Source organism: Lottia gigantea, assembly GCF_000327385.1.
Source record: "Lottia gigantea unplaced genomic scaffold LOTGIsca_34, whole genome shotgun sequence".
NCBI lineage: Eukaryota > Metazoa > Mollusca > Gastropoda > Lottiidae > Lottia > Lottia gigantea.
In genome coordinates, this window is record NW_008709146.1 from 861563 (window position 1) to 879489 (window position 17927).

At 34.2% G+C, this 17927-nt stretch overlaps 2 protein-coding genes across 2 annotated transcripts; both read left to right on the forward strand.

The window, feature by feature from the left end:
* Positions 1–8975: 8975 nt before the first annotated feature.
* LOTGIDRAFT_162454 (hypothetical protein) lies at positions 8976–10889 on the forward strand (the record flags this gene model as incomplete). The annotated part of the gene is made up of 3 exons (XM_009058440.1): positions 8976–9435; positions 10299–10373; positions 10858–10889. The coding sequence occupies 3 exons, from the start codon at positions 8976–8978 to the stop codon at positions 10887–10889; spliced, it is 567 nt and encodes a 188-aa protein (XP_009056688.1).
* Positions 10890–11804: 915 nt separating this feature from the next.
* On the forward strand, positions 11805–12526 carry LOTGIDRAFT_162455 (hypothetical protein; the record flags this gene model as incomplete). Its single annotated transcript, XM_009058441.1, has 2 exons — positions 11805–12099; positions 12501–12526. The coding sequence occupies 2 exons, from the start codon at positions 11805–11807 to the stop codon at positions 12524–12526; spliced, it is 321 nt and encodes a 106-aa protein (XP_009056689.1).
* Between the last annotated feature and the right edge of the window lie 5401 nt (positions 12527–17927).

Genomic DNA, 17927 nt, shown 5'->3' on the forward strand with positions numbered 1-17927 from the left:
GTTTCCAACATTTTTATAAAAATGAGAAAAGCGCTAGTGCCCCATAATATTTATGTGCACCTATTAGCCGTAAATCTATCTATATGTTCTATAACTTTGACATCAGCTATAGCATGTATACATTTACTTCAGTTCAAAATTGGGCGGCTTACAGACTAATTTAAGACTTTATAAGAATGCCGGATTTCCGATTTTAACGAAGTGCCAAATATACATTTGTTTTTAACCAACTGCACTATTCGATACATGATATGCCATAGATTTTATGGTCTCCTTATACAGTTTGTTTATGCACATGCTTACCCTGGTCACGAAATTTGCTACCTTGTTTGACACGTTAGTTTTGTCATCATAATGTGGGCGAATTGTCGGTTTTACCTTAATTCTTAACTGCAAAAGAGAACAAAAAAGTAGATCAATTTCAATTGCACATAATTGCACGTGCCATGTGCCTGTTTAAACGTTTCATGTTTCATTTCGCACGACCGCACGTACTCATCGATCAGAATGTAACATTGCACATTGTGGACATCTTCTGCACTATGGTTGTTTAGAAAACAATCTTTTTGGACAAATAAATATAATGGGAGGTAACTCGAATATAACTGTCATTTTCCATTCATGTTGAGCGTGAAGATTTTATCATTCAATAATCATTAACTTTATTATACTTAGTCGACTAAACCAATGTTAACTGCATGCCTAATGTTGTGAAGGCAGGGGTGATATATGATTGACGATATATGAATTAATGTATACATAATTCTATCTGGACGAAACCCTTAATTTGCATCTATTTATTTGATGGGGATCTGGGATATGTCCTGATCATTGAAATGATATCATTTGACAACATATAAAAACAAATATACACATAGTGAGTAACATATCGCTGGTGTTTCTTAACGATTTGATTATTTTAAATAATATTGACGTAAAGAGACAATTTTCTTTTCCATGTCAATCATTTAATCAGATGCCATATTGTTGTTGTCGGTTATGACGTCATGGAAATAGCTGAGATTAGAGAATATGTCCTGAAGCTCTTTATGTATAACAAAATAGATGAAGCCCTAAGCGAAATTATCTACTAATATATGATAGAAAAACATGTCACCTTGACTATTATTTGGAAGAACTATTGGAAGAATTTGGCGTACCATATAAACATTCAAATACAATGTATACAAATATGGAAATACATCTAATTTATGCAAAAATATACATGCAATATATTGTAGCTAAGTACAAATTAATACAATCTTTTACAAAATTAATCAACATCCCTGGTTCCCATCCTGGAGATGCAGCGTTCCTGTGGGTGCTTTAGGGAACTCTATTATTGCGGAGCAAATAATCCATGGAATTTAATTGAAATATTGACTCCTTTCGCTATGCTTATGGAGTAGTAGTGAGTGAAGCTTCAAAACACCCGATGAGCCCGAAAACATTTGAACCAGGGATCTACTTGATTACAATGTAATATGTTGAAACGACGTAAATATAATAATCTATTGTACATGCATTATAAACAAATAACTCCGTTATCAAATTAATTAATGAAATGTATTGTATGTCGCCATAGTATTATTAAATTATGAAAATGGATTATGTCCACTACGTTTGGTTTCTTGTTAAAGGACACGATTCCTCTTTTTTAGTTTCTATTGTGAAAAACCACAACTTGAAATGTTTATTACTTAAGTGCATAGCTAAGCATGGTTTAGTAGCAATGCGCGATACATGTAAGCCTAATATTGCTCAAGTCTTACCTAGAATCATGTTCTGTCCACATACCTCGCCAGTTTGAAATCGAAAAGAAAAAGGCTTATGCCGATATGCCGATATTCTGGTAAGATGTCTCTCCTTGTACATTAAACTTTTGGAAATCAAAATGAAGAGGGACAAATTTGACAAATTCCCCATGTTATTTACAGCATTGCGTCGCTCTTGTTCGAAAGCCAAAGCCTAATCAGGAGCCGAAAAAAAATAAAACGCAAAACCACCTGTCTCAATGAAATAAAAGTGAATTCCCAGTGAATGCTCCTTGAAAGATGAAATATATAAATATATAGCCATTAAAGATATTATTATCAAAAGCCCGAGGTTGTTGACTTTTATTACTTATCTACTTATTATCCTGTATAAACACATTATATCTACATTTATAGTCGAATCCAATCTGTGTAGTCCAGATATCTGTCTCTTGTTTGACCTTCGTCTGGTTATTTCAATTTTTTTATGGGTTGTATGAGTATTCTATAGCTACCCAACCCCTGATCCAACAACCGATGTTACTTACTTGACAAAACTGACCAATTAGCGATTGCGTTACATGGCCCATAGGGGCTAGTTAACAATTATTATCATTTTGCTCCAATGGATATCTAATCAAATTCAGCGACGAAACATCAGCTTGTGGGATCAAGGGTTATATGGGTTAGAAGAATCCCATTACCCTTGATACATTAATGACATTTGGTATGGTATGGTATGATGGTATTGTGTTTTCTGTTTACAGAATGGGCTTTTCAAATAACGTCAAAATACTCTTTGAATATTGAATATCAATTATGGAGGCTCTATGCACTAAAATGTCTTTTGTTCTTGCGTAAATCCAGTGAACAATGAGGCTTGTTAAAATGAATGAACTGTCACAACATATTTTCCACGATCATCTCGTCATTCAGTAAGTTTTGTTAATATATCTCCTTGGCTATGGCTTTGGGAATTATCGGGTCGTAACTTAACAGGATGCATTGTGATATTGACTTTGAGATTTCCAATTAGTGAGGGATATAAGCGCCATTACACCTACATCATTTTCATATTTTCTGTGAAAAACTTATTTCTTATACAAAGAAAAATTAGATCTGTACTGTAATCCACGAGATTCCTTGACTACAAGGAATTGCCCCTTTTCTGTCATTGCTCATTAACAAAAAATCAAAACCGTTTCCTTGTTGCAATTAAGATGCTTATCAAGAATTTTGGAATTCAAAAAGTCATCAAAATGATGTCCAACAAAAAAACAGCTGTATGTTGTTTGAAGCTATAGTGTCAACTTGCACTTGACTTTAATAGTGATCGGTCATCATTACGCTTGAATGTAGATAATGATTGGTTGTCTTTTCTGATATTGATAAGTCTGTTCCCTTCAGCAGAGTTCAGTTCAGCAAGTTCAGAACTTTTTGACATTATTGACTTATCGAGTGACCCGAACGATAGATAGTGACTCAGCAAGTCAGATATTCGCTCTCTAACCTGAGCGGCAGTGACTCAGCAAGTCAGATTTACTTGCTCTCTAACCTAAGTGGTAGTTACTCAGTGAGTCAGATGCTTATCATTATCATATTAGATATTTTGGAAATGGAAACTTCACCAATGTATTATTATAAAGAAGAAAGCAATATTTTTCTATTTGTGAAGCTATCTATTTCGTTTGAAGATCTTATCACCAAGCAAATATCAAAGTCATTTCCCGAAACTGATAATAGATTGTAACTATTACTCAGGTCGTTTGATGATAAGGTTTCCGACTACAAGTATGTCATTTTAGTTATTTTAGATTTGACACAGTGACATACATAACGAGAACTTGTAGAATGTATAAAGGCCACTGATCAAAGACCGACTCAGATTTCTTCAGTGTCTTTTTTATATCATTCAAAAGTCATTAGTTTTTAAAAAAGCAATCAATAATAATTGCTATATGAAAACTCTATACTGTGTCAACGTATTTTAATAACAGTTATGGTGCTTCGCGAAGTGAATATTTGAGATTGAGAAATTATTTCTAGCCATATAAACTCTCCTAGGGATGCCAGGATAGTACTCACAATAAACGACCTCGAATTTCAGTAACAGTTTTTTAATGTAACATTTTGTTTTGATTTTCTACAATTGAACATCATGTCTTTTACAGAGCAATAGTTTTTCGGGTTTTCCATTTCCTTTCGAAAGCTCTTCTTGAAATCATTGGAATGCTACCAATTAATATGCAATTTTAGATTGACTGTTTTCAGTCATATGGGAATACATTACAGCACTATTGACCATTTTGATAGCACTATTCGCCATTATTGACAGCAACATTCGCCATTTTGAGCAAATTCACACATTATAGTTTTTGTTTCCAAAAAAGCACGAAATCAGTGGCATATTCCTTCACCCGAGACCAATGGCTGCTCAATGTCATCGTGTCACAGAAATCTATATATATGGATACAATCTGTTTGTAATGATATCTGGTCTGAAAGTAAGACTGAACCACTGTATGAAGTTGTAAATAGATTTAAGATAATTATCGACGCACACGTACTCTAAGGAATCTGTTAACTCCATTAACCCAAAAATCATTATTTCATTATATTTTATCAAATGTGTATGAAAGTTCAAGTACAATAGCATCGCCCTTCAACAAATATAGCAGTTGGATTTATTTGATAACGCAAATCATTCTTCTTAGCAAGGTTCCTGAATAATAAAATCAGTTCAGTTCACCAATGGAATATATAATCAACCTCAAGTCTTTGATTGAATCAGGCCTGTATTCATTAGATTACCTTGATCTCGAGTATATGTTTTAGAATACTCTAAGTGATACTGAATTAAGAAAGTGAGATGGTTTTAAAGGCACACACGGCAAGAGTTTTTTTCTATATGGCTTCCGTATAATAGACTTTATTTTGTCATATGTCAGCATGCTGTTTTTCGTAGTCATCAAGGGACAGATGTAGATTAAATGTAAATGTAAAGTGTATATTTGCATTTCCTTCACTCCCTCGAAAGCGATAAGAGTTACTAACCAACGTTTTGCCGTTCTGCTAGTTTAATTTTGCTAGTTATCCGAAGTCCCAATGGTTGTAACATTACCCTCTATTTTGAACAAACTGTCCTGGTAAGGATTTTATGTCTGAAACACGTGCCTAGATTAGATTGATAGCGGATATTGAAATTGAAAACAATTTATAACTATCACTTCCGGCCTAGATGACCTACATATTGTTACCTATTTCTCGACCAAATCTTCATCTTGTGGCTTTAATCCAGAATAGATGCCAGTCGGTCAATTTCTATTTGTGTGGTTCAATAAAAACGTAGAAGGGAAGGAGTAATTTATTGATCAAATAACTTTTATTTCTATTTAACCGTCAATTTTATATGGTTCCTTTATCTGCTGAGTAGGTCAGACTGATACCAGACGATATTGTGAAGGAGGTCGGGAGACAAATCTATGGTTTATATGAATTTCAGACAGTCGGTCAAGTTGTGAATTTCAATGAAATAAACGCATTTAGGCTTGATGGTTGTCTGTTGTAGATTGTACTTAACCCTAATGAAATTGACAAGAGTAATTCTCTCTTCCGTCTTCATGGAAAGCTGAGTAACTCGATGTTCTAGATATTTGCTCTGGAGATGCCTGTCTTCTGAATCCTAAGGTAGTGTTGATGGTCGAGAGGGCTTAAATGGAAAGGGCGAATCGTCTTTGGCTGAGTTACAATTAGTATGTACGTAGATTTCAATTAGCATTGATTGTGATGGATAGTTGGGATTCTAGTAGCTAGTGATACATATAAATGAACGAGTTACCAACATAATCTGTCTTGTGCACAATTCACAGTTTCTTTGAATGAGCGAAGCAACAAATTAACAAGTAATTACCTGTCTAATTGGGTCAGTAATCTTGCTACAGCGGGTCATGTAGTAACCAAGGTTTCATGTCACAGATTTCATAACCATTAAAAAAAGTCTGAATGGAATTCGTGAGATGTTAAAAAATAAATATTTCTATGAATTGTTAACTGTAATTGATCGCAGACCGTACGAAGGAATAAAGCCGTCACGAATATATCCAATTAATCTCATTTCAAAATACATTTAATTCTTTCTCTCTTTATAAATCAAAATAATTTAAGACGCAGCGATTTTATATGAATTGGAAAAAGTTTTACTGCGGAATTTCTAGTTGATATTCTCGTAACTGATTAACAGAAAACTTACTAGTATATTGGAAGATTGATTTTTTGATAAACCCAGAAAGAGTATCTGTATTATCTTGATCAAATCAGTATCTGTATTTATTAGATCAGGGTTACCTTGATGATATCAATATCTGTTGTTATCAGATCATGGTTTATCTTGGTGATATCAGTATCTGTATTTTGTATCTGTTTTTATCAAATCAGTTTTTATCTGGATAAAATCAGCAGGCCTAGATGTATTTACTAGATCAGGTAGTATTTTGATTGCCAGTGTTTTTATTTATCAGATCAGGGTTTATTTTAATGATAGCTGTATCTGTATTTATCAGATCAGGTTTATCTTGATGAAATCGCTATCTGTATTTATCAGATCATGTTTATCTTGATGAAATCAGTATCTGTATTTATCAGATCATGTTCATCTTGATGAAATCAGTATCTATATTTGTCAGATCAATGTCGATCATGATGAGACAAGTATCTGTAAGGAAGGTGCAGTCAGTGTTTCAATATATCAGTATCAGCATTAAGGATGGTTTTGGATTGTGATATATCAATATAGTAATATAGAGTTATTTTAAGAAAGCTAATGTATGAGATGTAAGTTATAGTTAATCATGCGAGTCTGATAGAGTATATGCTAAATGGTCATATTTAGATAAACATACTATTTATAGACCCAAATCTGACATTTTAATGATCGATTGGGAAAAAAAGATAAAAAGCTAGACAGATGAAATTGTTATTTTTTAAAAAACGTGTTTTCGAATCACCTTCAATTCACTGATTTATTCAGAGAAGAGAGAAATTCAGCAATGTACCTCTACAGATTGTGCTATATCTTCCTATTACGAACAGAGACTTCAATAGGCTCTTTTCTTATATCGTGGAAATTTGTATGAATTGTACGCTACCGAATACAGCCAATGAGAGCCCTTGACAGAACAGAAATTATGTAAACCATAAGCCATAATGTTTGCAGTCTTAAAGTCGAGGGCTCTGATTAGCTGTATTCGGTTGCGTACAATCCAATTAAATCGATGTATTTCGTGATACAAGAAAGTTTGCTATTGCAGTCAAGGTATAAGACGCAGTTCGTAATTGTGAATATGCGTCCTTGTTTACTAATATATAATCATGCAAACGCCTCTGTAGTATCTGAAAATACAGAGATTAATATTCAATACAATTAACAGAACATGACGCAATTCTTCTTCATTAGATCTGTTTGTGGTGTGACAGTCTGATATATTGTTGCGAAATCCTGGGTTATAATTACACACAAATTCAACAGAAGGTCAGCTTAACCAATAGGAAATTGATGGAATTGCGTGTTCAAAAAAGTATTTAATTAGAGGTTGAATTGTGAGTAATGGTAATAGGAACACCTGATGGTGCACTCTTCAATTATTCTTCTCCATTGCCGTCTATAACCTCATTTCTTCAACTATTTCTACCTTTAATTTTAGTGCTAGAAACGAGTGATTATTTCTCGTACTGGTGATAATAGACTGATACTGATAATTCTAATTTTTTGTGCTGATGATTATAGTTTTTTTTAATTTATACTGTACATAATTTCTTACCATGGTATGATTCCCGTTCTGATGATAAGTTTTCTGTTCTGTTCTGTTTGATAAGTTTTCTATTCTATTCTGATGATTAGTTTTCTATTCTGTCCTGATGATAAGTTTTCTGTTCTGTTCTGATGATAAGTTTTCTGTTCTGTTCTGATGATTAGTTTTCTATTCTGTTCTGATGATTAGTTTTCTATTCTGTTCTGATGATTAGTGTTCTGTTCTGGTGATTAGTTTTCTATTCTGTTCTGATGATTAGTGTTCTGTTCTGATGATCAGTTTTCTGTACTGATGATTATAGTTTTATATATAATGGTTAGTTCTCTATGCTGCTGATTATATTTTCTTTACTGATGAGTATATTGTTTGTACTGATGAGTATATTGTTTGTACTGATGAGTATATTGTTTGTACTGATGAGTATATTGATATTGATTATTGGGTTTTTAAATACTTAAAATTTCTTCTGATGGTAAGTTTATAAGCAAAGTCTTACTGGATCCTTATTCTCTAAAACTTAACTTAAATAAAAATCCAGATTTTTAGAAATACTGTAATCTGATTGGGTAACAAAACTCAATCAATATTTAGTGATTGACCAATCAGATGATTGAAACACTAAAATAAACTTAAGTTAAGTTTTCATGAATACTAAGGCCCTTATAACTCTAATAAAATAAATGTAAATATATTTATAGCGCTTCTCTATTGTATAACAGTCCCAAAAAGGAATGTTTATTTTCAATAGATCTTTGAATGAAAAATATAGTTCAATAGACTAATGTATGTAAGAATGTTATTTTGGTGGTCTTAACAACGTTGCTATTTCTATGACTTATGATCCTTTATGTCATACTTGTTTAATAGCCGCATTTCCGGGAATACTTTGCTATCGTTTGGACAAGAAGTTAGATATAGCAGTAGGAAGGTCTTCCGGGACAGATTTTGGATAGTTAACGAAAAAAATTTAGGACAACAGCATCTGCATATTCCACAAGATCGAGTTTATGGCAATCTTTATCAGCTAATTGTGTGCCATGTTAAATTAATGGTTTAAATGCACTGAGTATGCAGACTATCTCTACAATGTTTATAACAATGGAATAAAGGCATGGAACCTGAACTTGTTGTAGTTTTCTAATTTTGATTTGGAATACCATTGAAGTGTCTGTTGTGGGTACAAATAATCGTTTGGAAGTGTAGAAAATTAACATTTAAACCAAGGTGAAAGAAGTGCGGCCATTTTGCTGAAGATAGGCTTTTTACTATTCTCGCTTTCAAAATTTGTTTTTCATTTTTACAACTCACACCACTTTTACGAATTCCCTGGAATAAATCTTGAACGGATATTTAGGTCAACGCCCATTGTTGTGTTACTAAAGTATTGACATCCAAACTTAAGCTTAGAAACAATATGGCGGACAAAGGTGTGTCACCGAAAGAATCCGATGTTGAAAATGAAACCCAAGAGGTGGTGCTAAAAGCATCCCAAACCATTGAAGCTGATACAGCATCCAGCGAAGCCGAAAAAGCGCCCACAGCGAAATCTGCTGATCAAAATGAAACGGATACCTGCAAAGTCGAGGAAACGACCAAAGAGAAACCCTCTGAAAAAAATGAAACAGCAACCAGCAAGGCGGAAGTAACGTCTAACGAGAAGCCCGTTGTTAAAAATGAAACAGAATCCAGCAAAGCCGAAGCATCGTCCGGAGAGAATCCTGCCGATAAAAATGAAATAAATACCAGCCAAACCGATATAACTTCCGGAGAGAAATCAGCTCTGAATTGTGATGAAACAGATATACCCGAAGATGAAGCTCAGGAAACTAAAGTTGAACTTAATGCTACTCCTGGTAAGGAAACTGAGACAAAAGGTATATACATTTACAATGTATCTTCAGGGGCGGTGGCATGTGTCCCCCTAGATGGTTTGTACCCAATTTCTACCCCCATTTTATTTTTAACAAATTTAAAATAAGATTTTTATACTTTTGCGCATCAAAATATGTGTTAGAATGCACCAAATCAATTCAAAAAAGAAAATTTGGGAGAACCCTCTCAGACGCAACAGAGTTGTTGCATTTTGAATTCAGCTTCGACAGTCTTGTCCCCCTGAGTCAGTCTGCCCTTATTTGTACCCTCAGTCTCGGGAGGCTGGCGCCGCCACTGTGTATCTTATACAATCAGAATAAAATGCAAATCTGCAAGTGACTTTACTTGCCATTCATAATGACAAGGTTGTTATTCATCTCACGTTCTTGGTAATTTAATATCCAAAAGACCAAAATGCTCTGTTAAAACAATGATTTTCTTGCTTCATTTAAGGAATTCTGATAAATGATATCTAGATTATTGTTAAACATGATAATATTTTCTGCATAAATTGTAACTTTAAATGCTATTGGGTCAGTATTTCATACAACACACGAAGAATCTTTAGAAATCATGGATGGCAAGTGTAGAAAGAAACCTGTAGAAAAAAAATCAAAATGAAACATCTATATTTGTCTTTTAGTCAGAGTTCATCTTATAGAATCGATTTAGAATACGCGAACACGGGTCAGTCGCAGAGTGGCATTATGTTTTCCAGTAAGAGTGATCATACCTACGGTTTTTGAACTTCCGAACTTATGCACATTTCGACAGTGTGCATTAGGTCTAGTTAAAATGAACATTCCAGTTTTGTGAGTGTACGTTGTATGATTAATGTAACAATTCATTACCATGTTCTTTTTAGAAAAACCAAAAAAGATATTCGGTTTTTTTACTAGGAAAGAGAGCAAAAAGGACAAAAAAGACAAAAATTTTAAAGGTATGTGATTTCGATTGAAGAAAATACCCTTATATTTTCATCTATTTAAAGTAATATATCCTTTTAAATATATTCTGTGCCAACTAACAACGCTCAATTTAAGCTATATCTATCTTGAAATAAAGCTTAAAGTTCGGTTCTCCTGAAATTGAGCTGAAGCTTTGACTGTCAGCTCTTTGGGTGTTACTCGAACAACTAAGTGAGGCAATTTTGTACAACAAGTTTTTTTTATTGACCCTATGAACGCCAGGACATGGATTGAAATACTACAGTCCTTCAATGCTTCCCTCGTAATATTTTGTCATATTTTTGAGGGTTTTGCTTTTAAAGGGACATTATCGGTAATTTTGTATCGAAAAATTTCGTATTAAAATAAAATACATAATTTGATGACATATATCAATTAGTAAATATGAACCAATTCTGCAGGATCCAAATAAATCCTAATCTAAGACCTTCAATAATGATTTTTTTATCATGCCAGGTTTTATTTTTAGACCAGATCTTCAGACTTGATGATCAGAGAGGCGTAAAACTCCATTCCATACTAGTAAGAAATCTGAATTGAAAAAAAAAAGTATTGAAGAAAACTAATTAGTATGGATTCGGGAATTAAGATAGAAATACATACTGAACAAAAGATTATATCCGAATTATCTTTTCCTAATCCGCATTAATCTCTTGAGTTTATGACTAATCATATCAAGATATTTCTATTTTATTTGTTAGAAATAAACTACAACAAAATTGATTGTGAGAAACAAATTTTTATTTTGTTTTCGATTAAAAATAAGTTTTTTTTTATGACTGGATGTCTTATTTAAGTTTTTTAAGCCAGGCAACTCACACACATGCTTGTTGCTTTCGAAGTATTACAGTCGGTTATAGCATAGTTGTTTAAAGTTAGATAAGAGTTGCATTCATTCTATTGTTCGCATGCTATATTTAGTAACGTTTTACTTTTAACTTGTAATTTTATACGTTTTCACACGATTTCACATAATATGATCATTGAATTTAAATTCAAGCTTCACCACGGGGATTTGAGTTATTTATAGTTCAGTAAATAGGACATTTTATACCCACATAATAATCTGGAGTATTCATGCCGTAGAAGGCAGTGAGTGCGAGCTAATCATTTATACGCTTCGATAACAACTACGGTTTAGTAACAGCTCCTTGGTTCATCCCCTTTTGTGATTTGTCTAGTAGGATTTTTAAACATTTCGTGTTCATTCATTCAACGAAATTAGATAGAAAAGTAAGGAGTACTGTGTTTTGTTATGACATAGGCAGATACAGGTCATAGTATTTACTAACCAAACTTGTATGGTCAGAATTGTGTTTGAAATGTTGAAACCAAAACTTTAGAAGTGAAGACAGGATATTCCAGCACAGTTATTAGTGTCAGTCGAACAGACAGCATCCAACATGCACTTTTTCTGGGATTTAATAGATCCTGAAAAGAAATATAGGAAACGTGATGAAAGTAAACAAAGAGAACGGATGAGTACCAGTGGAATACATCTAAACACAAATAAACCAACGGGATTTGTACCGTTACGGAAGGAAAGGAACTCTTATCCTGGTCCCAGCACTTCTCATCCGTGTCCTAGAGCAAGTTCCACTCGAAAGTTTGAAGAAAGGAGAGAATCCAGAGAATGTGCGAGGCTGAAAGAAGCTTCTAGAATCCGTCGTGAAATATATATGATGTATGCATCAGATGGTAAGTTAGAACTCTAGTATGGTATATGACTTACATATGTGTGTAGGCTTATACACTATATCCCTATATCCAGTTATACTGTAAAACGTTCGGCGTGCTGTAGGATAAAAAGATGGAGAAATTTTCAAAGTCAAAGGTTAGAGGTCATGAGTTCAGCATCCGTTATCTTTTATCACAATAGTGTTTATATATGTACAACAATCTGGATAGCTTTTTGTTGTTAATCAAAACGCGACCTATATTTTATTTGACCATGGACTTAAAACAGTATTGTGAGATACCCTGAGGGTGCACTAAGATCTTTTCATAGCTACACCCAATTTTCAGTTATGTAACTTTACCAAAATAGCTTTCAAATGAAACAAAGTTTACTTGTACTGAGAAACTGTTTTTGATTGTAGGTACTTTCTCGCATATTAAGATTTAGTTATAATTGATTGAAATGTTAAATTCATACATGGAGACGGGGGATCTTTATTTGTGACTCGACCCCTAGACGTTTTGATAAATATAATAAATCTGTTTCCTGCATTTTGGCTGTTTTGTTTGGTCAGGCATGGATTTATCTGGTTGCATCTTATGTAGTAGTGACCATTCTTACTCTTTTCGAAACACCTGATGATATTTATCTACTATACAACCTTTACTCCCGATTATCCCATTCTTTGGACGAGATTTTTGATTGACTGATTTTTTTTTGTTACATATCAGTCCCTCTGTCTTGGAGAGCATTGGATGAAAATTGTCCTACATGGCTAATAACTTTCAGTTGCAAAGTTGAGCAAAAAATATAATAATTCTTGCAGCATTGTCATAGCTTGGTTATTGACCACCTTCTTTCCAGTTCACTGGGCTAAGCTAAAAGAGACTAAATTGTTGTTTTGTCTCATCTTGATTTTATAACATAGCCTAATCCTAGATAATTAACATATCTGAAATATCTGTTCCCATAACTTATCAGTATGTCTCTTCGATTCGGACAAGGTTAGAAGGTTACAAATGATATTTTTTTGTTACTATAAACTCTCGATCAATTACTAAATGAATTGGATCGTTGATGATGAATATTTGACGAACTAAATGGATTACTAAAACTAAAACTCATTGACTTTGATCAAAATATGGATTATAATTCAAATATTGGACTAATGAAAACAACATAATCATGCAGGAATCTTGAATTAATCTAATATATATATATATTTAGATAAGCTTGGTTACCTTTGGAAATTAGAGAAGTTGAAACTAGTTGTTTTGTTTAGCTTTGTCGAAAACCTAGACAGTAATTCGCCTAAACAGTAAAGCCAACAATTTTATCTTGAGATGCCATCTAAAATTAGTACCACACAATGGAAAACTGGCAGAAACCACTATCATATTCCAAAATAACAAATAAAAACAAACGTATGATCATTTTCATAAGTATAAATTAATGAGCATAACGAAGCGAAGATGTATTTGCATAAACATCAATCAGTAATATTGAAAACTTGTTACATGGTAGGTCGATTACCGATGACTTTCCTTTGGGTCCAAGCCAATTGCTATGACATCAATCTCGAAAACTTTTCTAAGATATGAATCTTCGTTAACTTGGTGCATGTTTTATAGATTCCATAATCAAACAATGTTGATGGTTTTTATCTCTAGATTCGATTGGTTGTATCCTTTGTTTTAAGATAATCTGGATAATACAGCAGATAAGCAGTCGTCGCCCTGTCCAGAAGTCGCACAGGGCGATACACACACAGTGAACAACAATGGTGAAAGAGGTTCTCTTTGGCGACTGCCTCTATCAAGGATATTTAATAACATGACATTGTCTAAGAGTGCTGCATGTTTGCAAAAAATATGCCAGAAAGTTCAGGAATTCTTGGAAACTCTTATTCTTTATCTTCTTGGATATTTGGGATTTCGGCCAAAACCTATCATCGACAACAAAGTGGAGTCTTTTACATCGGGTAATACAGTTATGTTTATTTTGGATGTGATTTCCCAACCTCGAAGCATGTATTTTTGCTTCCATGTTAGAGTGGCTAATAGGTTCAGGTGCATCATGCTTTCGATTTGTAGCGCACTGTCTTTTAAAACCTCCTCGAATAAGGTTCATCAGGGACAACTTGTTTACATTCCTTCATTTTGTGAAGTTGTTATTTCGATCAAGTTTTCTTGGCTCAGGACGATTGTTTTTGTGTGTGGAACTATTTATAGTTGATACATGTGGATGTAAAATGTATCACGACAAAATATCTATTTCTCCAGCTTATTAGTTAAACCTATATATCATGCTTACTACCCTCTTTCGTCTTAAAGGGAGTTTACCGAGGTTTGCACCATTCCAAGTTTTAGTCAGACATCCGTGGTTCATGCAATTCCATTAAAACTAAGTGTTTGATGACGTCACTGACGTCTGACTAAATATTGAAAACCTCTTTACAATCTCTTTAAATAGATAAACCATTTAATCTGATTTAGCTTTTTTTCAAATTTTGCATTACATTGACCACAAGCTATAAATAAATGTGACAATAATTGCCTAATGATATGTTCTTTAATGTATTGATGTGTTATTGAACACTATATGATGTATAATATTGCAAGAAACGTTCTTGATATTGAAATTTGTATCATGTGTTATTGAAGTCTTTTCAAAATCGTGATGTGCTCTGAGAAAAAATTATTATGCATTCTTTTCATGATGCATTCATATCTTTTAAAATTAACGCAATTCGGTTTTGTATAAAACTGTTGCACATGTTTGGTAATACTGTCGCACCCTTCGAGATTACCGGACACGTACCACGAGTGTTTGTGGACCAGCATTGTGGTTAGTTGTGAGTTATATGCGTCGGGAAATGTTACATTTGCGTCATTGTGGCAGAGGTGACAATGAAATATGTGAACAATTTACAGTATGCACAATCAGGTGCAAAGATAACTTATTGTCACAAATGTTTAGCTAAAGATTCCGTATGCATGCGCCAAGGCTGACGCACGTTCTTCGTCGGCTGTAAAATGGTGTCGTTAGGTGACAAACTCGTGTTTGAAATACACGTTGTCGTGATTTTGTTATTGGAAATTACGGACTCACACGAAACATTTACATCATTTATGGGCTATAAGAGTATATTTTTACATATAATTTTAATGCGCTTAAAACAAGCTGTTTTTAGCTTATCTTTGTTTTGTAGTCTATACTTTGTTGACAACGATCTTGTCTTTAATTTGAATTTGAAAACTTTCTTTGTTACGTCTACAAATTACTCAGGATAGCGTTCCAATGGTTTGGGAAACAGCTAATGAAGGCGTTGGTGTTTACAAAGTTCTAATCGGGTTCCCAAATTGTCAAAACTTATTCAAAAGATGTGGCGTAGGTTTTGCATTACGTATAACACCTATTTGACCCGATTCCCCATCCGACGGGATTCCTGCAATTCTTAAAAATCTTTATGACCGACTATCTCTTGAATGAGTAGGAATCAATAAATTATTTTTATTATCAGCTACTTAGCTAACTCACGTCAGATTCAAATTTGAATAATTTCGGCTATTTGCACACGTATAACAATATGACAGATTATGTTGGACTTAATTGGTATGGAAGCCGATGTGCGGTGGTCCTAATTAAGAATAAATTCCAGATATAGCTCTGTTGATCTAATTATAGAAATTCAAGTTATGCCCTGCGGGAAAAGTCGGTGGGTATCACTAATAACAATGGTTTCGTTTAGGTTAAAAGTTTAATAGTACCATTTGCGGAGGCATATGACGCGTTCTTTTAAGGACCATTGAATCCTGTTTTATCAGCGATCGGCGATCCTTTTATTAGATTTTCCTTCTTTTTTTACAGCTATGTCCCTTGTTTACTTTGAAGTGCAATTTGCTTCGCCAGGGTCAAAATGATTTTAATTCCGCATCTCTTGGAAGATCATAACTTTCGGGCTCCTATCGACACAGGGTTTCGAACGCTTTTCGCTTATTTTGTACCAGGTTTTATGTGATGTTAAAATGTCTGCGATGTCCGGTGATATTTTTTCTAGCTTAAAGACTGTTGCTTATTAATGTTTGATGGAAGTTTTTTTTTTATAACTAAGACTTTTGAATCGTGCAGGCCTATCCGTTTCATATAAGATCTAAATTATAGGACAGGTCTTCGTTTTTAATCAAGACTCAATTGTGAATTTAATCTGATTACAATAGTTACTTTATATTTTTTTTTATCCAGATCGTGTAAAGGAATATAATTAAATCATACAAAACGCCCCGACCGTTAAAGGGCAATACCCAGTGCACTTAAGGTAATGAAAGCTATAACTGAACATTAGCGCTTGATATCATCATTGACAGGCCTACAATACTTTTCTTATAAGGCCATCTATAATAATACATACCGGTAAACATACTAGGCTAGGCCTACTAAGAAAGGGAATGTTCAACTTTTAGTTTAGGCTCTGGATGATAGAGTAGCCAGTATACCGGAAGTTCGGGTAAAACAAGTGCCCGTTCAAATCTCGCGAGATTAACGTTACAAGGTGTCAAGGTCATCGCCATATTAGCCTAACAACGTCTGCCTTAGTCTTTATTTTTCTGTCTACGTCCAAAACACTCCTCAAGGGCTGAAGCTGAAATGCTACGCAAAGGCAGCAGATCTACAGCAAAGAATAAGTCGGCAGAAGACTTTTACGGAGATTACGACTACGAACCCCTCCCAGAAGGTGAATATGAAATGCTAGTTACTCTACTATCTCGTGGAGTACCACTACCAGATTCCGATGTTTTTAAAAAGGCATAAAACACGGATCAGTCGTTGACGTTGACACCGGAGTCTGTGTCTTTCTTACATTTTTCAATATGAGTTTGTGTCTGACGACAATATGATAACAACAGTTCTGTTATTGCCACTACTGGGGTCCTAGTAGGAAGTGCACTTCTCCCTTGGCCTTTGTTTTGGCCTTGATTGTACAACAGTCTAAGTTGTCTAAATAGTGGGGTGTAGTACGCCTACAATATAGCGCCAGCTCTTACCAATCCTTACTGACCTCAGTTCAAATATATCGGTTCACAATTTTGTCTACCTTGTTACTTCTTGACCAACAGCTAGGCTAACGCAGCTCTCACACGTGATGAATGATTACGGGTGTAATACTGAGTAGGGCCGGACATATCTTCACAATGGTCAAGGTATTGCAGACTTCGTCTTGTAGGTAAACCTTTCTTGTAGGTAAAAATGCAGTGATTTGATTAGATTGTGCGCTAGTGCAAACAACCAATCAGAGCCCTCGACAGAAAGACTAAGGCTTAGTATTTACAGACGTTCTGTAGAGGCATGATTGGCTGTATTTTGTAGCGTACAAATCCAATCAAATCATTGCAGATGGCTATTGTAGTAATACCTTGACCATTCCATTGTGAAGATGGGCCAGACATAAAATGTCATTTTACACGAGAGTTGATTCCGACCTATATTTGTTATGTAAGTCAATATCAATCGATTGACAATAGTTAATGAACACCAGACACATCACACATCTGAATAATGTCAACATATTATTTACATTAGAAACAATGCGTTATTAATTGAGAAATACGTGTTATTTAGCGTAGCTTTTCTACAGAACCAAACCTTATCAAACATTTAACCGATTTCGCTTCGTTGCACACGAGCGAATTTGAACTAATAGGCCCATAACAACACGCCGTTAAAAAAAAGACCAGTAATCCGAAATTAAGAACAAGAAACGGTTACCGTGTTTATTGTGAATGTTCAAGACGCGTGGGGAGACGCTGAACACAAAAATCGATGAAGACTGGTGATTCTGACATCGATT